This window comes from Ascaphus truei, chromosome 3, assembly GCF_040206685.1.
Source record: "Ascaphus truei isolate aAscTru1 chromosome 3, aAscTru1.hap1, whole genome shotgun sequence".
In the NCBI taxonomy this organism is placed as follows: Eukaryota; Metazoa; Chordata; class Amphibia; order Anura; family Ascaphidae; genus Ascaphus; species Ascaphus truei.
This window is the reverse complement of record NC_134485.1, coordinates 350,551,644-350,574,001: the sequence shown is the minus strand read 5'-3', so window position 1 is coordinate 350,574,001 and position 22,358 is coordinate 350,551,644. Positions and strand designations below refer to the sequence as shown.

Genomic DNA, 22,358 nt, shown 5'->3' with positions numbered 1-22,358 from the left:
TTTCATTTAAGTACACAAATGTTTCATGAAAAACGGTTGCAGAAGTCTGACAAAGAGACACCGATCGGTACACTTAGGCCACCAGGAAATCCAATAACCCCAAAGAAGAAATAACCACTGCCAGGAAAATACTCCCCATTAGAAAACTGGGGGAAAAAAAACATAATAAATATGGCACTTAAATTATGCACACTGAATGTTATTAAACTCCCCGATAAAAAGGAGGAAAGATATGGTGAAGTTGAAAAAAAAAACTCACAAGTGAGGTGATACAAGAAACACATTTCAAGAGACAAAGAACCCAGAATGCTAAATAAAGGCATTACACAAGAATTTTTCAGCTCATCCAGAACCAAGAAAAACACAGTGGGTATATTTCCTGGCAAAAACTTTTCATTACACGACATTAGAATACAAAAAAGGTCTAGAGGGCAGGTATATCCTGATGAAAGGACAACTCAAAGGGAAAAACATTGCAGTGGTAAACATATCTGCTCCAAACACAGGACAGACCGACTTAATAGAAAACATGCCATCAATAAGCAATACATTTAGAGAAGGGGCCTTATACCTGGTAGATTTCAATGTAGCCCTGAACCCAACACTGAACACATCTGAGGGACACACTAGTAGGAAACAGAATACATTTCTCACCAAAATACTAAACCAACATGTTTTGGTGGACACATGGAATTTTAAACCCATCAGGGAACCCCTATACATTTTACTCACACCCGCACAATATTTATTCCAGGATAGATTATTTTTTCATTGACCAAATTAATGTGGGCAAAATCATTAGAAATTGGAACTATACTGTAACGTGGTCTGACCATGCACCAGTAACCTTAGAAATCGACATGGGATTACTGTCAACACAGGCAGGAGACTGAACATGGAGAATAAATGAGACGCTATTGAAAAACAGAACAGTAGTATTAATAATAGAGAAAGCACTTAAAAAATACTTTACTGAAAATAACACAGAAAGCATAACCCCAGCAAACCTGTGAGAAGTTGACAAAAGTCTAATTAGGGGAGTCTTTATTCAACAAGCCCCCGTGAGGAAAAAATGGAAAGAAAAATAAATCATAACTTTAAGCAAAGCTATTCAACAACTAGAAACAAAACACAAACTCTCAGCGGACAGGAAGATATTGACAGAACTAATAGCTAAGAGAGAACATTTTTTACATACTAATGACACAAAAAATAGAAAAATCACTACTTTGGTTAAAAGACAAATAATATCCCTACTATAAGAAAGGGAACAAGAGGGGCAGACTACTGGCCAATCAACAAAAAAACAAAAAACAGAGTCAACACAACCATAATAGTATCCGAAGACAGGACGGAAGCTCATCACATGTCACTTATGTCCCAAAAATGAGTAAGGAAGAGTTTAGATTATTTTATGAAAAACTCTACAATATTGCAGCTAAACAAAATAGAGATGAGGTACAAATTGAAACAAGCATTGATAACTTTCTAAGGGGTATAAAGATCAAAACAATTGGTCCCAAAGCGAGACAAACTTGACACACACCTCATGGGAAGAAATGTCAAAAGTGATTAAGGACCTACTCATCGGCAAAAGAGTATATAATAGTATACTAGTGTAGCCCATCGACCCTCTCCCTCCCTCCCCCCAACCTCATATCGGGTACCCTAGGGTGTCTCTTGGTCTGGCTACGTGTCTGAGTGTGGTGCATACCTGCTGGCAACAGGAGGGCCTGAGTCTATCGCGGTGACATGGGGAACAACAGGACAGGTTTCTGGGGTGGATGCCTTCGTTCTCCTCTAATGGTGCAGCGCCTCCATCTGTAGTAGGCCCCAAGGATACGGGGTGGGATCCCTACTGCAGAATCCCCTCCCAGGGACGAGAGATTCCAATCTCACACTCTGTCTCTTTAAGTAAAACTCTTTATTGATTCTCAGCAGCAGCAGCAGCAGCAGCAGTAAATCAGGAACACAGTGTACACAGCTAGCTGTCCTCCTTCAGGATGTCCCCCCTGCCTCCACTCTGGGCCTAAGGCCACCCAGAGTGGGGCTAGCTCTTCCCTCACCCCCAAAGCAGGGTGAGAGGTATTTGGTCCACCTATCTATCTAACTGCTCTACTCATTGACTCACACTAACTCACTCTCAACCCTACAACTCCAACACACTGGTCACACTAACTAGGAAGTGCACTGCTCTTAATAGTTTCAGCAGGCACCGCCCCTGTGTCTCTTGATTGGACACAGGGTCAGGTGACCTACCTTCACCCTTACAGGGCAAGTGCTTGAGGTGGGGGAAACCCATGATAACTCCTGGCAAACCTGCACTTACACAGGGCTTACTGCCAGGAGGAGGATAGAAATATAGCCCATAAACTTACCAGGGCTACACTAGTATAAAATATTTGGGTACACACATAACCCCAAGTATAAATGTCCTATTCCAGGCCAATTATATCCCGCTGGCGAAAACAATAGAGAATGACCTTAAGATCTGGAATAAGGGGTTTATTTCCTGGATAGGCAGGATTAATCGCATTAAAATTAATGTTTTGCCTAGACTGATGTACATATTCCAAACGATCCCGTTAAATCTCCCTAAGCATTATATTACAGCCCATCCAAAGCAAAATTTACAAGTTTGTATGGAATATAAAAAAAACAAGAACATACAGAAAAACATTACACAGATATAAATTACAAGGATGTCTAGGCCTACCAAATATTAATTAGTATTACCTGGCCACACTAGTGAACACACTGTTTGAATGGTACCACGGCTCTAAGAATAAGCTATGGGTAGAGGTCAAAAATTAATACCGTAGAGAAATGGAAACAAAAGATGTACCATGGCTAAATAAAACAGACCACCCAAAATGGGGTAGTGATTAGTGAACAAACGATAGTTATAACAAGTGCAGAAAGGGATTACTATCAAAATTGTATGCACACCTATATTACCATGTCCAACACTGAAATTTGTATGTCCGTAAGATGCCTAAAAAGTCAGCTGATTTTCTGGGGAAATCAGGGAGTGGTTTACTAACAAAAATTACTTTAGTAGATGTGGACATTTGTCCAGCGCCACTAAAGTCATTTTTGTTAGTAGAGCGCCCAAAATATCTATATGAGTATCCAACTATCGGAGAGGCGCTCCAAGCTGGAAGCAAATATTCAGGGATGATAAAATCACCAAATTTCCATGACCCCTGACTCTGATCTGTGGAACCCTAAATCCCCCCCTCTGCCCCCCAGGGATGGAAACCCAAATATTTTTTGAAAAAATGGACCCAAGCAGGAATAACTAACTTTGGAGACATAATGGACATAGACAAGGTCAGACCATACCAATATGTGATAGAAAAATACAAATTCAGAGAAGGAAAAAGATGGCAATATTTACAAATGAACTCAAACAAAAGTAAAACTTCTATCATAAGAAAAATGAAGGGAGTGGGACACCATGCACATGTAAGAGAGATCACAAAAATAGTACAGTACTGTATAGCACAAAAATGATAATCCTATGAAATTCTGCAAAGGTTATACTCACAAGCAGACAGTGAGTAAAGGCATTTCACACATAAAGTGTACACAAACAGTAGTCCCACGTAGAGGGGCGTCTGGGGACGAGGATGGGATGGATAGGGTGCACTACTGCACCTGACGAAGCTAGTTCTCTAGTGAAACGCGTCGAATCGAGGCAGATACCAAGACACGTGGAGGAGAGACGCTGAGCTGTTCGTTGCTTCTTGCGGCCGCAATTAAGAGCACCTGAGGTGGAGCGTCTCCATTCCAAACCTAATCGCCATTCCTGGGGAGGAAGGGGCGGTGAGATCATCATGTGCCTGTACCTCTGATTCCTTATTGCCTGATAACTTTTTATACTTTGTAAGTGAGCACTTGAAGTGTTTTTTATTCATTAAATTGTTGCACAGTTCGCGCTATGGTGTGTTCTTGTCCTCTGCTGTAGTGCACCCTATCCATCCCATCCTGGTCCCCAGACGCCCCTCTACGTGGGACTACTGTTCGTGTACACTTTATGTGTGAAATGCCTTTACTCACTGTCTGCTTGTGAGTATAACCTTTGCAGAATTTCATAGGATTATCATTTTTTGTGCTATACAGTACTGTACTATTTTTGTGATCTCTCTTTTACATGTGCATGGTGTCCCGCTCCCTTGTCACCTCTACCCACTACGTCCCAGGGGAAACGAAGACTTTCCCATCTTGTCAAGGTTGAGTGGGTAACTTTTGTTTATTCATTTTAGTCTTATTATATATGTTTATTGCACTTTTTTGGGTTATTTTCTTGTAGTGAGCCTTGGTTACCAGAGGGTGTCACTATTTCACTGTTTTATTTGGATTATTTCCTTGTGGCACTATCTCCTCTTGAGCGCCAACCCTGGTTATTTTCTTGCTACTATAAGAAAAATGAAGCCCTTTGAAAACAGTGTTTCTGATGTTAGCGGCAACAGGACATAATATGTCCTACATATATTGAATTCTGATTGAGGAAGAACCAGAGCCTAAACCAGGATTTGCACAGGCATGGGAAAGGGAGTTGGGTAGGGAATATCCCATGCACGAATGGTCACGAATGTGGTCTACGACCAGCACCTCCTCTATCTTGATAGAAATTATGGAGAATACATAGAAAAGAATGTACCAATGGTAATATATCCTGTAGAGACTACAAGGATGTCTTCACTGGATCTCCAATAAGTGCTGGAGAGGCTGCAGGGAAATAGGTTCAATTACACACCTATGGGAGACTTGTAAAACAATTAGGGATTTCTGGAGTATGATAATAAACAGATTAACAAAATTACTAAGGTAAAGATATCTCAAGACCTGAGTATCTTATTATTAAACAGAGAAGGGATTGAGGGATATCACAAGCAATACAGCTGTGGGAAAATGAGGCAGGTGATTAAACTATATTGATGCTAAAGAAATGTATAGTAGGGGAACACACATTGAAACTATGTAAAGCGCTAGCAGTATAAAAGCATAAAATACCTCAGTAAAACAAGGTAAGCCTGAAAACTAATGCACAAGTTACAAGCTGTTTAATGTAACACATAAAAGATGTCTGTACAAGGAACGATATACAGTATAACTGCATGTAAAAAGCAATGGGGAAAGACAAAAAATAAAGAATGTCCAAAATGTAGGAGGTGACGAAAAAAAAGACAAAAACGAAAAATGACATTCAGAAGAAATGTAGGTAAGTCCAGATCCATTCGAGCTGAATCTTTTCACTTCATGTTCAATGTCGTAATATGAACTGACAAGATGCAGCTCAAGTGGATCTGGACTTAGCTACATTTCTTCTGAATATTGGTAGATCAGAACTCCACAGGAAGTACCACATTCATTTTTTTTAGCTTGGGAATGGGCCAGAAGGACTATTGTACTCCAAAATGTTGCCCCCTAGCTCATTCGTTTTGTCTTTTTTTCTGTCACATTTTGTTGTGATCCCTTTTTTCTCTATTAGACTTTTTTCACACTGATGTTCGACCATGTTAGTTGTCTCATTCGATTTACTTTTATTTATGCTTGTACATTCGAGTATTTAGTGATTGTCTATACCCGGATGGGATTTCCCTATGTGTCATGAACCACAAAATTGATCCTTAAAACTACTTCATGACAGCCCTGTAAGAGGAACACATTCAGTGTTTTGAGGTGCAGAACATTTGTCCATCCATACCATTTTTCGTGTTAATATCACATCTTTCAAGTGTCTGTATACTTTATTCAGTTGTGTAATTTCAATTTTTCACTTACTGTACACACATTTACATTTTTGATACTTTCTATTTTCAGTGTTTCTTCAATTACGAGTGCGGGAAACCACTTTTTGTATATAGTATTGTTATCAGGGGACTTAGGGGACTCTCCCTCTCTCTCTCCCATTGTACCCATAGTCAGGGCCGCCGACAGATTTTCCGGGGCCCACGACGAGTTTAGACCAGGTCCCCCGTCCCGACACCTCCCCCTCCCGTGTCGGTGGCCTTGCGAGCCCTCCCCTATTTTTGTCCCCCCTCTGTCTCTTACTCTCCCCCCCTCTCTTTCTCACTCACTCTCCCCATTTCCACTATCACTCAATTACCCCCACCTCACAATCATTCCCCCCCCCCTCCCCTAGCCACACACACAATCCCCCCCAAAATATTGGCACCAGTACACCCCCAAGATACAAACACCACTACCCGCACCCCAGATACAGACACCACTACCCCCCTATATACAAAACACCACCACTACCCCCCGATACAATTACGACTACTACCCATATAAAATTACTACTACCCCCTCTCAGATATAATTACTATTACCCCCAGATATAATTACACCTACCACCAGCCCCTGCCCCAGATCGAATAACCACATACCATTGGTTGCGGCCGCTGGGCCCCATGTCTTCCCAGCTGCTGCCTGTATCTTCCCATGGTCTAGGACGTTGAGCAAACCTCTGCTGGTAGAACAACTCACGGCCAGGAAACCTCACCACTTGATATGCCGCCACTCCAATCCCGATCCCTGCTCAGATGTCCTATCCCTACTCAGATGTCCAGTGCAGGCGCCGCTCCATCTTTAAATGTCCTGCACAGCACATTTAAAGATGGAGCGGTGGCCGCACAGGACGATTGAGCAGGGATAGGACATTTGAGCATGTATCAGAGCGGAGATAGGAGCAGCGACATGTCAAGTAGCAAGATGTCCTGGCAGTGAGTTGTTCGGCGGCGGAGCACTGGCAGAGGTTTGGTCAACAAAACGTCCCATTCCACTCTTCCCACTCCGGGCCACTCTTCTGCGGGTATGCGCCAGAAGCTGGGCCCGACTTCTGGTATGCACCGGCGGGAGAGGGAGGCCTGATGTGGGAAGAGGCAGACAGCTGCTGGGGAGAGCCAGGGCCTGACGGTGGCACCCAGAGACCAGATCGGGCCCAACTTGCAGCACCAGCCAGCTGGGCCCCCCGAAGCCACCTGGGCCTAGCACACTTGTCCCGGCTCTCCCCCCTGTCGGCGGCCCTGCCCATAGTATCTTATTCTTATCTCTTTAGATGGTGCTGTTCATCCATTTTTTGTCTATATGCTCTATTTACAGCCTCTCTCTTATTTATGTTCCCACAGTGCAGTTTTCTTTGTTACGTACCTGGTTCTGGCCTGCTGCGCAGGACCAAGGTAAGAATTATCTCCTCAATCCTATAACAAGAATTAAACAAATTGCTGGGGTTAAGCTTTTACCATAGTATTAAGGTAATACTGCTGGGATGAAACTGGGAAATAGTTAGACAGCTCTTGTAATATTGAAGTACTTCGGATAGCTTAGTGTTGCAGTGCATTGGATGGTTCTTGTAGGTTTACATGACATTGGATACAGTGGATGGCATATGACGTGCTCGAGTGTAGTAATGGTTCCATAATTGATAGGTAGTTTGGTAGCTTGAAGTTTGAGGCTTAGTCAGTTTTAAAGATGCATTGGATACTACACATCAAGTTGTGCTGGTTTTCAATTCTGTTTTTAAGGCTAGTAGTGCAGGCAGTGTAGGGCAGAGTATGTGGTAGGATGCAATGGGGATGCAGTCTGTAATGGCATACAGTGAGATGCTTGTAAAGACTAGTAATGTTTAGCAGCATGGGGAAGTGTTTAGGACCTAATGGAAGGAGGCAATAGGGAGCCCAGCTGTTCTTATATACAGCGCTGTGGGAGGATTTAGTGAGGGCTACAGTACTGTATATTAAAGTTTACATAACTCTGAATGCATTCTACACTTTCCAGGAGATATTTTCCATGGAACTTGATTCTTCTCAGCATCTTTGTAAGTATAAATCAAGAAATAGTGGAGTACTGTACATGCGTGACTTACTTAAAATGGTTATTAATGAATGAATTAATATGAATATATAGCATGTTTTAACATTTATTTACTAAGGAGGGGGACATTTGCAGGTTTGGAATATGAAACACTGGTTTTCTGGGTTATTCAGGACCGTGTGATCATAACCACCTAGGGGACCGTAATAGAAAAAATAATTTCTGCTCCCGCTTGAGTCGTATAAATTTTAGTTGCATTTCCCCCTCTATATAAAGCTAAGCCTCTTATTTAACTTGCTGCCATTATGCTTCAATGGGGAAAGGGTGTAGATTGGAGTAGTACTAGGCTGTAGGTTCTACAGTTGAATTAAAAAACAAAATTACAAAACCAAAGATCGCACCATCTACTCCCTGCTAGTAGACTAATTAATCATTTACAGTTTTAGGTTTAGTGCAGTTAAATTACACCAATGTTAAGTAAAGTGGTTGGAATACAGATGACACATTTATCTACTTTAAGCCTAAACAGAGTATGAGTAATGCATTGACAAAAAAAGTACATTTTAACACAGAAGCTGCAGCGGAAAGAAGAGAATATCAATATGCACCCATCTGGTGCCCCCTTGCCATAAATCTACCAAGTGCTCCACTTCCCCTGACTGTAAACAAAAGCTCAAGTGGCACAAGTGTCAGCAATGTTCACGAGGACACCATCATTCTTGCCATTTTAATTGTAGCTAAAAGAAGAGTACAGCTGAACCCCGTTATAACGCGGTCCTCAGAGTCCACAGAACGAGGCCGCGTTATAACCGGGATCAAAATGATAAAATGTCGTCGTGCAAGGACTTACCGTCATCTGCAGTTCTCTCCTTTCTGCAGCGCTCCCTGCTTCATCAGGCTGCGTTCACGGCACTTACGTAGACTTTCGGGTGCAGAGGAAGGTTACATGAGACACACACCCCTACACCATATGGGAATTTTTTTTTTTATTTTTTTTTTTTAAACATTCAATGCTTTATTGCTAACAGACACGCACACACGCACACACACACATACACCATGTGGGAGTTGAACATGAATACATTTTATATAATTGTTGCAGGGTACATGCAACCACACACACGGGTTCCCTTGATAAAGCTTATTTATTGAGCCTTAAAACATACAGCACACAAAAACAAAATAGCTTCTCATCAGCAGACAAAAAGAAAATAGCTTCTTCTTCAGCAGACAAAACAAAATAGCTTATTTTTAGCAGACAAAACAAAATAGCTTCTCTTCAGCTTAGAAAACAAGGCAGCTTCTCTTTTGTATGCAGGACACAGACAGTTCATCACATATGTACTTTGCAACACAGACCTTATAGCAGTAATCTCTTCAGTATTTTCAGTCCTGTCTCCTGACCAGCTAGCTTACATGTGTGTGTAGCCTGGGGGTTTTAAACACCTTGATTATGCAGCTGGGGTCAGACTAATTAAGCAGCCCTTCTCCACTGAACGTTAACCTCGTCACTGTTGCACTGCAAATTTAGACATATGTTTGCCAGGTATATGGCTGGTGACGTTCATTCACCCGGTCACAATAATACACATGCAGAAATCTAACCCGGGACCTTTCATATGCTGGTACCAATTCCCTACCTGCTACGCCACAGGATTGGTGTGATAAAACAGACTCTATAAATGTACTTAACATCAACAGCACAGTGCAGTGGACTGCACTGTTTACTATATGTTAAGTTTGTTTTTAGAGTCTGTCACATCACACAAACCCTGTGGCTTGGAGGTAGAGAATTTGTACTAGACTATGAAAGGCCCTGGATTTGATTCCTGTATGATATGGTATCATTTATAAATTATTTTCTTTTTATTACAATTTATAAACTATTATTTTATAATTTATAAGTTATTATATAAAATAATAATATATAAATTATACCATATCATACAGGAATCGAACCCTATATAACCAAGAGTCACAAGTAGGCAATATTACCAAGGGTCACAAGTAGGCATTATTACCAAGGGTCACATGTAGGTATTATGACGGTAAATTGACACTAACAAAGTCAAGTTCATGTTGTTTGCTTTTGCATTATACAGATGCTGCCACCAGTATTAGAACACTTACCTTGGAAATTCTGGCGCAGTCTCACAGTAAATGCCTCAACATTTCTGTGAGATTCTTAATGGCCCTTTGGATTAACACAGTGGGGGTCCCTGCAGTCCCATTCAGCTGACTTCTGGTGCTGATGTCAGAGAGACGTCCGCACACCGGACACCCTATCGGCTTGCTGCATATCCCTATAAATGTCATAGTAATATTAATACAAGACAGATACACATGTAACGGTGTTTCCCCAACCCGGTGGGAGATGTGGCCATTACGAATCGTGTGGTGCCTATAACTGCTGGTAACAGGAGGGCTGAGTCATCTGCCGGTGGTAGTGGGGACACAGGACTAGGATTCTTGGGTTCATACCCTACATATCTCTTTAGCAGTGCAGCACCTCCATCTGGCGTAGGCTCCAGAAACTGAAGGTGATCTCCCACGGTAGAACTATTACCTCTCCCCCCAGTAAGGTCACGCACCAGGCAGGAGATATAACAACAGGAACGGTTTATAATCTCTTCTGTACAGCACAGTAACAAACAGGCTTCTGTCCGATGCAGTAACTCTCAGCTACCACTGGAGGATGGTCCCTGGACCGTCACTACATGCCAAGGGCACCCGAGACCTACTAGCTCTTCCCTGCCTCTCTAGCAGAGATGGAAGAGGATTGGAGAAGGCCCAATAATTAGCATCTCCACTGTGTGACCTGCCTTCCTCAAGTGGGGAAAGGCACTCTAAATTTGGGATGGTACTGCCCTTAAGTACTGCCAGGAGGAGGGCACCATGTCTGTCCCATGGCCTGATGTCACCACCTCCCGCTGTCACTCAAATGCAGCTCCTCGGAGGGGGAAAACCCCATATCAATTACTGGCAAGGCCTGCTTGTACCAGGGCTTACTGCCAGGAGGGAAGCAGACTAGTAGCCACAGATTGCATGGCTACATACATTACCATACAGATAAACAAAAACACAAATACTACAGTATACTGTATCGAAAAACCTTTTCTGTCTTGACGGAAATAGAGGATGGTATAGTTTCTGCCTGTAGAATAGACAAAAGTATGATAGAAGGGATACTTTTAATAGCTAATTCATGTCTTGTTTGCTGTGACCTAGCTATAGAACTCACTGGGGCTTATTCTAGTAGCTGTGAGACGTGTATATCTGTGGAAGGAACCCTTTTCCCTCGCAATATGCAGGTCGCCATATTCTAAAATCCCTTCTTGCATTTCCAAACCATGCGAGATTTCATTTTGGCTGTGCAACTCCATACAAATGTTGCCAATTCACTGGTATTCCAGTACCTCCGTTAAGTAGAAAATACAAAACCAGGTGGAAATAATCGCAAATGTATCCAATAGCTGTTTTAGCTCTGTTGGGCAGGGACTCCTTACCTTTTTCATGCACTTTTTCATGTGCTGTCTACTTAATTACCTCAAAAATGAATAGTCAATACTGTAATGCTTTGGTATTGAAGGGCCAAAGCTGAGGGCTTTTAACCAGAAATGCCATTTTCTTTGGGTTATTAATATAATTTTTTTAATGTATGTGTTGTATGATTTTGTTTTCTTCAATCCAATTGTGGTGTCACAGGGAGACTAATGGAGATAGAACGAATTGCCCAAGGTCACAAGGAGCTGGCACTTGAATTTTAACCAGCTTCCACGGCTTCAAAGGCAATGTCACTGGTGTCAGACTCCTTTACTCACCGCGCCACTTCAGCCCATATACTGTGTGTACACATATACAGTAGGACCAAAATGTCATAATGTAATAAAAAGCTCATTACCCCCTCCAGTAAATTGTAAAGTGCCCACTATATAATGTGGCTGAGCTAAGTGATCTCCCCATGTATGTTATGTTAGTTCTGCACGATTTGTACTTTCTGTTTATTCGCTCGGAATGTCTGATTTCAATAGACGTAATCTTTTAGAAGCGGAAAATCTTATGGAATATGGCAACATCAGAATTCCCCCCCCCCCCCACTACTTATTGTCTTGTCAGTTTGATATGTACAATACTACTAGAATAGGCCCCATTGTCCCTTGCCCCTTTTTACATAGAGTTTATGGTAAAATGTTAGAAGCAAGCCATTTTTTAATTAATCTTATTAAAGGTCTTTTCATTTTAAATGATAGCATCACAGCATTACTAATCGTGTAAAGGAAGGAGATGTAGAACTGGTATTACTGCTCAGATCTTAAGTGTGTGATTTTATGTGTTTTCTTACAGACTCTTTCAATGGCTTATCTAACTGGGATGCTGTCCAGGTAATGAAGCTACCAGAAATCATACACAATATGAAGGGCTGATGGGATGTAAAACATCTCCCTACAGGGAGTTAAAGGTGTCCGGGTACAGAATAAGAATGCGGCAGCTGGAAGTGATTTTAGAGTGCTGGCTATTGTGGATGAGTGAGCTCTCTTTGTGTCAAGTGGTGTTAAGGCAATATCTACAGGAAGCACTATGGTGCTGTTACTTTGTATGCATTTGGTAACAAAGCTGGCTGCAGGAGCGCAGTGTAAGGCCGAGCTTATGGTGGCGGCACGGAAACGTGCCACCCCGCGCACTCCTGCAGCCGCAGCGATGTGTGCACTTAGTTGAGTATCTTAGGAACGAGGAGGTCCCCTGAGCTGAAAGTAACGCTGTTAAGCTTCAGAGTCCCCCGGCTTCCTATATATGTAAGAAAAAGAAAAAATGAGGGGTTGGGGGGCGGGGGGGGGCTGGGTAAAATAAATAAATAAAAACACAGATGCGGAACTGCTCCTTTAAGAACGTTGAGTTTCTCAGTGTCCTGTTTTTTATTCCTAGCTATTACAATACTAAGTCGGTGATCCTATGCCTTGGAATTACTGCCCTGGTCTGCCTGTCTGTCACCTTGCTCAGCTTCCAAACTAAGGTAAGTAAAAAGCAATAGGACGAGGAAGACCTCAGAGCATTTTGTTTAGCACAGTTGTAGCTATGGGTTTACCCGAAAAATCTCAGGGCGACGGCATTTAACATCTCCCCCTAGAAATCCAATCAACATGGCTCCACAATGTCAAATGGTGCCGGGTTGCCATGACAACAGGATGCTCGAAGACGCAGTGTCACGTTGCCATGACAACTGGCAGCATCAGGTGACGCCTCGGCGCCATAGGACGTCAAATTGTCATGGCAACTTGACACGAATGGCGCCGCGATATCACGTTATCATGACAACGTGCTCCATTTGATGTCACAAAGCCATGCTGACTGGACCTTGCAGGGGAGATGCCGCCACTGCTGAAGGCACAAGAAATACATATACAAATTAAATTAATACATGTAAAAAAATGTCATTGCAAAAAGTCTCCAGGTTAACCTTCAAGAGAAGGTGGCAACCCTGCCCCCCATTGGTAATATATATTTTTAAATATATATATATATATATTTCTTAATTTCCAAGGAACCCAGAAATGTGGTACATCTGCCTTAAGCAGAATTACATTGTTGAATTTCTTATAAGATGTTTATTTAATATGAGTTTAGCAGGACTGTTCTTTCAGATTCCAGAACAGACGTGTGATAATAGCTGTAATTGAATGATTAACCAAAATGGACATGGTTGTATACTCATAGTTATACCACGCTGCAGAATATGTTGGCGCTTTACAAATAAACGATAATAGTTGTACATTCGCTTTCACGGGGTATAAAGAAGATATTGAGTTATAACTATCAACACACAAAAAAAGTGCTCTGTGATGCACAATCTTTACACTCTCATTCCTCTGACAGATAGATATCACATCATGCCAAGGGACTCTCGCTGTGCTACTCCTGGTGCTTCTCTTCAGCGGGCTCTTCCTTGTTATTCTAATCCCCTTTCAATATGTAAGTGTCTGTATTTATACTTTCTTTATGCAGTCTGTATGTGACGTCTCTACATCTACTTACCATGGTGTGATCATGCTATATGTTAACTGTATTCCGCTTCTGCTCTTATATGTGTCGCATTTAACATTTTTCATTTAAGGTGGATGCTGACCTAGCACTGCTTTTTGTACCTACTTGGAGTGACAATCCCTTTATACTTTTGTACAACTGCTTTCTGTCTCTTTGCTACAGTGTGATCTTCCCTTTTTGTCTCTTTACATCGCTGTTTCATTGTGAGCATTCTCTGTTTATGTTCCTTGGACTGACCTCTCCTCTTTGGAGGAGATTCACTAACCTCCGGTATGTGTTAATGCACTGTGATCCAGGGTGCCAGTGCCTTTGACTTTAATGGCAGTGAACGCGGGATGGCAGTGCCATTACCCAACCCATAACGGAGGTTAGTCAATCTTCCCTTTTGTCGCTATGCCTTAGTATGGCTGCTCTCCATTGGTGTGACCATCCCTCTAGATGCATCTTTTTGGCTCTCCATGACTACTATCTGTCTCTGCAGGTACCTTGGCTTCATTGTATTTATGCTGTGCTAGGAGCCATCGTGTTTACTATGGTAAGTGCAAGCAACAATATGAGTTGCAGCTGTTTCTCACATCCTGCTCGGACAAGCTTTGTTACTCCTGGTTTAACTTATATATCAAATTCAAATAATTCCCTTAAAAGGCCACAGGTAGCATCCAAATTTATTTTTGATAGGGCAATGTCTAAATTTAACTGCCCACTATGAGAGCCCAGCCTTTCCCCATTGGTGGCCCCAAAATCATTAGAGGATTAACTCTGTGGAGGTCCCTACTTCTGAATGGGACGCCCACAGCGTTAATCTTCTGACTGAAACGCCAAAAAACTAACTTGCACTACAGCAGCAGCCCGTGTCTCACTCTGTCTCTCTTCCTCACCTGTCTCTCTCCTCGTCTCTCTCACCTTCCCTCCCCCTCTCTCTAACTCTCCCTGTCTTTCCCTTTACCAGCAGAAGCTGTCTCTGCTCCATTCAGGCTGGAAGATGACATCGTAGATGCCCGAATATGAATATGCTCGTTCATCTACGACGTCATCATCCAGCCTGAACAGAGTGGAGAGCGCTAAGTTCTGACTGCTTCCTCTGCTGGACAGTGAGGGAGAGAGAGACAGGGAGGGAAAGAGCGAAACAGAGGGAGGGGGAGAGAGACGGGAGGGAGAGAGACACAGGAAGGGGGAGAGTGAGACACATGGAGGGGGAGAGCGAGACACAGGGAGGGGGAGAGAGACAGGGAGGGAGAGAGAGACATGGAGGGGGAGAGCGACACAGGAAGGGGGAGAGTGAGACACATGGAGGGAGAGAGCGAGACACAGGGAGGGGGAGAGAGACAGGGAGGTGGAGAGAAGCACAGAGGGATACACGGGCTGCTGACTGCTGGGGTCCGTTGCAGACCACCAGGAATTTGCCAAGGACCCCCAAGGGTGTCGCAACACATAGGTTGCAAACCACTGGTCTAAACCACAACTATTAATTAAAGCAGAAATACGTCAGAAGGATATGTTCAGGATTAAGAAAACACACGTTATTATAGGAATATCAAAGATAATGACAATAAGACAGAATGTATATTTAAACAAGGTAATACGAGCATATAGAGAAAAGCTTCCACAGAAAATAAAAAAAGCTACAACATAGATTTACAATAAAAGAGAGCACCTCTTTTAAGGGGCAATTAACCACAAGAATGTACAGGTCACCTCTCTAGTTTTAACCACAATTTGCTAACTCACATTTCCAGACTGATATTCATGACTACTGTGGTGGATCTGGGGTTAATATTATTGCAATGCAATATATTCATAGCATCCTCAATAGGAAGCTGACAATATCTGGCTACTAGGAGGAAAATATTGTGATTCCAGGATTCTGCATTATTGCTAATTTTTTGCACTTCCATGAATAGTTAATTTTATTGAATTTATGGTATAGGATGTCTGAACAATTTTATATGTGGAGAACATGGTAATTCTTTGTAATGGCAAAGATGTCTTTTCAGACAATATTCAATAGGTCCCTTTGTGTTTTTTTTCTGCAGTTCTTGGCATTTGATACACAAATGCTGATGGGGAGCCGGCGGTACTCTCTCAGCCCTGAGGAATATATCTTTGGCGCACTCAACATTTACTTGGATATCATATACATCTTTTCATTCTTCCTTCAGTTGTTCGGCACAATCCAAGAGTGAAAAGTTGAAGCCGATACTTTTCCAAGCCAGCACTCACAGAAGCAACAGTTTGATATACTATACTCTCCTTGTTATTATAAATCTCTACATTCGGACTTTAATGAAAAGAAGCTTTAGCATGTGTGCCTGCATACACCAGCAAAACATACTGTAGAAAGTGCAGAGATTTTACCCATTAACACTGACTGGCACAAAAAACATGAGACTGCGCTCATAGACTTTAGAACCCTCCCCCCCCCCCCCCCAATAGACTTTAGAACCCTCCCCCCCCCCCCCCCCCAATAACATCACTCATGATGCTAGAGGCAACCTTAGATCTCTAGTTGTAATGTACATGTACTGTATATAGTTCTATGTTGAAACCGAAATGGTTGCAGCTTTGATTAAAACCACAGACATTCCATTCCACAGGCAGCTCCCTTACAAAAAAAAAAAAAGTAAAAGAGGACAATAATATGCAAGTTTCTCTAATATAGGATAGGGTAATGCAGTGAATTGATGCAGGTTTCCATGTCAATGGAATAATGCTCTGAGGGTTGTAAACAAACAGGGAAGACCAACCAAGGGACTAGTTAGGTAGTTACTTATGGCATTAGGAGGCAATTCAACTAAATCGCCATTAATGACTGCTAACTGCTGTACCTGTTTAATCAATAACCCCTGAGAGTTACTTTATAGTTTGACTGTTGAATTACCTTGGACATACTGGAGTTGTACAGTCATGCATTTCTCTACTTGTAGGCAATGACTTTACCACTGCTATGCTTGCATCCTCTCTCATCTGTAGTTGCACCCTTGTAGTTACAAGTGAGTTTAGTGCGTATGTGCACAATACAATAAAGAGTATTATTTTCTTGTGATTCTGCTTTGCATTAATAGTATTAGAATTTATTTGCGTTCTTCCTGAATTTCAACATAGATTTAGATGGTCTGTGTATGTTAAAATCATATAAAAACTAATTAAGTTCATTTAAATCTAGTTAAATCATTTTTTCTCTGTTTCTGCATACTAATGTCATGAACCAACCATCATATTTTTTGTGAATAGACGCACAACTGTGATCCGCTTCTTCATAAAAATTGCACTTTCATTTGTACCACTAAATCCGGTTGCTAACTTAAACCCTGAATCACATGCCTCTCTGGTATTAAGGGATTAAGTTTGGTTCATGAGTATTAATATTAACAATTATACAAGAAGTTAGTGGGCATATTTGGCTCAATTTTTATTTAAATATTACCATGCAAATTTTAATCAAAACTGCTACACTATGAAATCCACGGGTTTTACTTTTTTAGCTCACTACTGCGCAAGTGTCTGATGATGATATAGATATATGGATATAGCGTACTGGTTTTGCCCGATAATAAGGCAAGGTTTTTTTTCAATAAAAAGTTATATTGAAAAGTCCATTCTCGCCTTATAATCGCGGGCACACACGCGATGCGCTTAGGTAAATATTTTTTTTAACTTTCCCGCTCGCTCAACTATTCGGCAATGCCGCCCTCCCCTCTCCTCCCCCCGCCCGCGGGAGCGCGAGCAGACGCAGGACACCTGGCTCGCATGCTTTGAGCGCCAGCGAGCTCAGCGCCAGCGGGGACTCAGCCTACTAAGGCAGCAACACAGTAGCAGTCTGCGCTCCTTTCAGTCCTGTGTACGCTATTAAAACAGCAGCCGTCTGCGCATGCGCACAACCGAGCGCATCCGCTGACAGCTACCGTGTTGCTGTGTTACACTGGATTAAAAGGAGCGCATGCACTCTTTTCGGTCCGATGTAAGCTATTAAAACAGCCCTTTGTGCATGAGCGAGCACATGAACATACGCAGATGGGTACTGTGTTAATAGCTTACACATGATTGAAAGGAGCGCAGCCCAGCAGCAACACAACAGCTGGCATATTACCTATTTTTCCAGTTAGATGAGGCTGGAATCGAGGGGGTCGCCTTATATTCAGGGTCGCTATTTACTATAAAATGGTACAAATACAGTATCCACTCAAGAGTAAAAGCCTGTTAATAATGATGGGTTCGACTCACTCCCCCCCCTCTTTTCTCTATCTTCCCCCACTCCTCCCTCCCCCATCTCCTAAAGGACCACATGTAATCGCTCCATATAATATATCTCTCTGTGCTGATCTCTTTCCGCCCTCTGTCTCACTGTTACCCACAACCCTTCCACCACACACACTATTCTTCCCCTTCTCTCTCACTCAGTTCTCCCTCCTCCCCTCTTTCTCTGCTCTTGCCCTCTGTAACAGGGGACTTATCCCTGTTCACAAATGTGCCTCTAATCCAGCTGTGTGGTGGTTAACTGCTGGTAGGCAATTAACTAACACCACCTGGCTGATTACAGATGTTAGAAAAAGCCTGCCTCTGAGACAGGAAGTGAGACTCCTGAGCACACAAGTGAGCTGAACAAGGAGACAGACGTCTTGAGTCTGCCAAAAGAGACTGCAAGCTGACAACAAGACACAAGGGATAATACTTCTATACCTGGATCCTGACATTGCCTTATCACACACGGGTGTGGAAAGCAGGAGAACAAAAAAGCCTTCCCCTACAGCAACCCAGCTAACAGATAAGACTTTTCTTTTAAGACTATTATCTATGTCTATCTAAGTATATGAATGTCTCTATGATTTGGGCTGGTGAATCGCTGGGCTAACCACGCAGTTAAAGAGAACTGGATCACAAGTGTATATATACTCCAGAGTGGAGCAGATTTTGTTTGCTGATTTACATGTTTGCTGTGTTTAAAGCAACAGGCGCAATAAAGCCTTATTTTAATTTCACCTTAAAACAGTCTCCATTGCATACCTCTGAACACGTCTCTTACGCCCTCCCTCTCTGTTCTACCCACTTCACTATTCTCCCCTTCCTCTCACTGTTCTCCCCCATCTAACTGTTCTCCCACTCTATTGTTCACTGTTCTCACCCTCCTCACTTCTCCCCCTCCTCACTGTTCTCCCTCTCCCACTATTCTCCCCCTCCCTCTCTCACTGTTCACCACCTCTTATGATCACGGTTCTTACCCCCTTCTTTCACTGGTATCACCCCCTTCCTCTCTCACTGTTCTCCCTGTCCCTCGCTCATTGTTCCCCCTCTCACTCCATCCATCTCTCACTGTTCTCTCCCTCTCCCACCTTACTTCTCACTGTTCTCCCCCTCTTCTCCTCCCCCTCTCACTATTCACCCCCCACTCCTGTACTCACTGTTCCTTTTTCTTCTCTCTCATACAAGAACAAAGGATGTGTACAGCACTCCAAAGTTAAAAAATACAAAATGCTTTATTTTAAACTATCTTCATAAAAAGGTTAAAAATGAGCGCTGTTTCATGACAAAAACTATCCCTTTATCAAGCTCCTATTGCAGTTTTACATAATACTGCTTTATATAGTAAAGTCTGAGGGCAGCTTGGAACTACAGAAGCTGCAGTGTCAAAATGCAGTAAATAGCACTACATTCTGCACAGACCATGTGAAGTTAGCAGGACAACACAGCTGGTGCCTGCAGGGGTCTAAAACAAGACTAGATAACAGATAGCTGGTGCTAGAGCTGTCACTACATATGGAGAAGCATGGTGTCAAGTACGGTCCCTGTCAAATACAGAGACATAAATCTGTATCCAGGATAAAAGTTGTAGAGGTCCTAGTTATACACAGAGGTTGCAGACATATATAAATAATTCTAAGGGTTACATACAATAAAAAGGATATATTTTTAATATGCATTATACAAATACATTAGTATTCTAATGTAGCACCCTTTCCTCCCCCCCTAAGGGAGAATTGCATACAACAGGTGTTATGGTGCCAACCTGCAGGCTCACAGAAGACATGAGCCTCCGCTCATATAGAGCTTGGGGTGCCTTGTTGAGCGCCTCCACCTGTGGGGATCCTGATGTAGTCGGGATGGCTCCTCACGGGACCGTATGTAGATATACGGCAAATAACCACAGACAATAGTAATAAACAATAACTCTTTCCCAGCAGGGTTCTTGCAAATACACATGCATAACACATTACAGTATTACTAACAGGGTCAACAGAACACATATAACATATGCCAACAATAATGCACACCTTTGTGTCTTTCTGGCACTATATCCCTGAGGCACCTTATACAGCCAGATGTCCATCCAGAGTTATACTCAATATGTATGTGAGGGCAGCGCAACCCTACCCCTTGTAATGGTGGTGCACGTTGGTACCTTCCTTGGATAAGGTTATGTAGAGAGGTCTACCTCGGTGGAGTTAGGCCGCATCCGTGTCCCGCGATGCAGGGGCCTCCAAACACAATCCCCTTCCCACCTTACTTCTGGCTGCCAAGTGTAGATACAGCAGGTCCTGAAGGATTCCTTTCCTGCACTCAATCTACTGAGGTAAGTCCCTGCCTATGGGAAAACCCTCCAATACTCCGCTACTGGGGATGGGGAACTAACTGGGGCCTGTGGGGTTTCACTGTCCTACGCTTGGGCAGCCTAACTGGCTCCCAGGACAGTACTTCCCGCTCCACGTTCCTGACAACTCTGACCTTGCGGTCTCCAGTGCCCCAGGATATCCTGCTTCTCCTTTGCCAGTCTTCGCCAATCCCAAAATGGCCGCTGCACCTCCGCATAGCAAAGGGAATGCTCCATCCTCTCAGTCCTGACAACCACAACATGGCTGATTCACCTCCGCATTGGAGTCTGAAGAGCTGCATCAGCTTCCCTCAGAGGTAACGAGGACAACCCTGTTACATCCTCCCCCTGGTGAAAAACCTCATTGTCTTTGCATGAGAAACCACAAGATTTATATAACAAAAATACAGTTCCATGAACACTATAATTCAACTTTTACAACAGCTTAAATTCAAATGGCATAATACACTTCAGTAAGAACAGACATAATAGATGCAAATCTGTCCCTAGACTGATTTGGTGCTGCTACCAGTATCCCCTTCCGATATAAGTACTGTATCTCAGAAAGCAGGGGTTCCCCGGAGCTGAAATCAACGGGGTTCAGCTCTGGTGGCCCCTGCTTCAGACCTAGTAAAAAAAAAGTTGCTAGAACCACTTTAAGGGACAAAATAGAACATGGAGAATACAAGAAAACAACCGATAACTGGGCAAGTAATTCAGTCCACTTTGCAGTGCAATAAATCTACTGTTTTTTTATTATCTGCTCAGCCAAAATTGAACTTTGCAGTGCAGCATGCAGTAGTTGGGAGGAGTGGTATTTATTAAAGTCTACAGGGTGTAAAACTGGGGCAAAGTCAATGACAAAGAATTGCAGCAGATTTAGGCCTTCTGACTTTTAGGCCTTCTGTAAGCCTACAGGTAACACCATACTGTAGCAGTAACACTCTTTTCCTGGAAATCTCCCTTACGGGGGATGGGGGGGGGGGGGGGAAGGGTGTTACACATATAAGAAAACACAAGTGCTCAGGTAACTATTTCTGAGACTAAACAATTAGATTTTTATATAGAATACTTTCAAGACAAATGCAAGTTTTTCAAAAGAGCAACCCTTTGGGTCATGTGGTTTTCCTTTATTGGTAGAATATATTAAAAAAAAAAAACGTTTGTGCATTTATTTATAAAATGTTTTACCAGGAAGTAATACATGGCGAGTTACCTCTCCTTTTTCAAGTATGTGTAACACATATTCCCCCCCCCCCCCCCCCCCCGTCCCTCTGGGAGATTTTGCTGCTACATGGGGTGGTGTGGTGCATACCTGCTGGCTCACAGTAGATCTGAGTCTCCCGCATGATGGTAGAGGTTGTCAGAACAGGCTTCTGGGGTAAAAACTGATTTGCACTCACGATGACAGCGCCTCCATCTCTTGCTGGCCCCAGGGATCTGGGGAGCAATCCTTGCAGGAGAACTTCTTTAAGCTTCCCCTGATAGATTTCAGTCTCAGGCCGGAAGGTATAGTAAAACAGGAACACACTTTATTGCACACTGTAGATCTTACAGCATTCACAGCAGCAGGCAGTTCTTAGGGCCTTCACCCTCAGGATGTACCCCTGGACCTTCACTCCAAGCCAAGGGCACTTGAAGCAGTCCTAGCTCTTTCCTTACTCCCGGGTGAACTAAGAGGAACAGTCTCCCACTCCACTCCCCTAAGGGAGGGAGTACAAACTAGACGAACTCTGCACAGTTATTCAGGTAGACCAGCCTCTCTCAAGGGTAGAGGCACAACTGCTGAATTTGGTAATGCAGCCCCTTAAAGCTGCAGTTCAGTCTTTTTTTTTTTTTTATTAATTTTTTTACTTCAATAGTTTTATGTGTGCAATCTCTAATTACCTAAAGAACGGTATAGCTGTCAGTC

The 22,358-nt window shown here is 42.8% G+C and overlaps 1 protein-coding gene across 2 annotated transcripts in view; it reads left to right on the top strand.

Annotated features, from left to right (window-relative positions):
- Positions 1-16,906, top strand: part of LOC142490094 (protein lifeguard 2-like) — a 40,064-nt gene extending 23,158 nt beyond the window's left edge. For both annotated transcript variants that reach the window (XM_075591890.1, XM_075591891.1), the window contains 7 exons: positions 7,140-7,190; positions 7,789-7,828; positions 12,169-12,206; positions 12,748-12,835; positions 13,696-13,791; positions 14,345-14,398; positions 15,897-16,906. In XM_075591890.1, the coding sequence (XP_075448005.1) occupies positions 7,140-7,190; positions 7,789-7,828; positions 12,169-12,206; positions 12,748-12,835; positions 13,696-13,791; positions 14,345-14,398; positions 15,897-16,046 (517 nt within the window). In that variant the 3' untranslated portion in view covers positions 16,047-16,906. The remainder of the gene's footprint in view (positions 1-7,139; positions 7,191-7,788; positions 7,829-12,168; positions 12,207-12,747; positions 12,836-13,695; positions 13,792-14,344; positions 14,399-15,896) is intronic.
- The last annotated feature ends 5,452 nt before the right edge of the window (positions 16,907-22,358 follow it).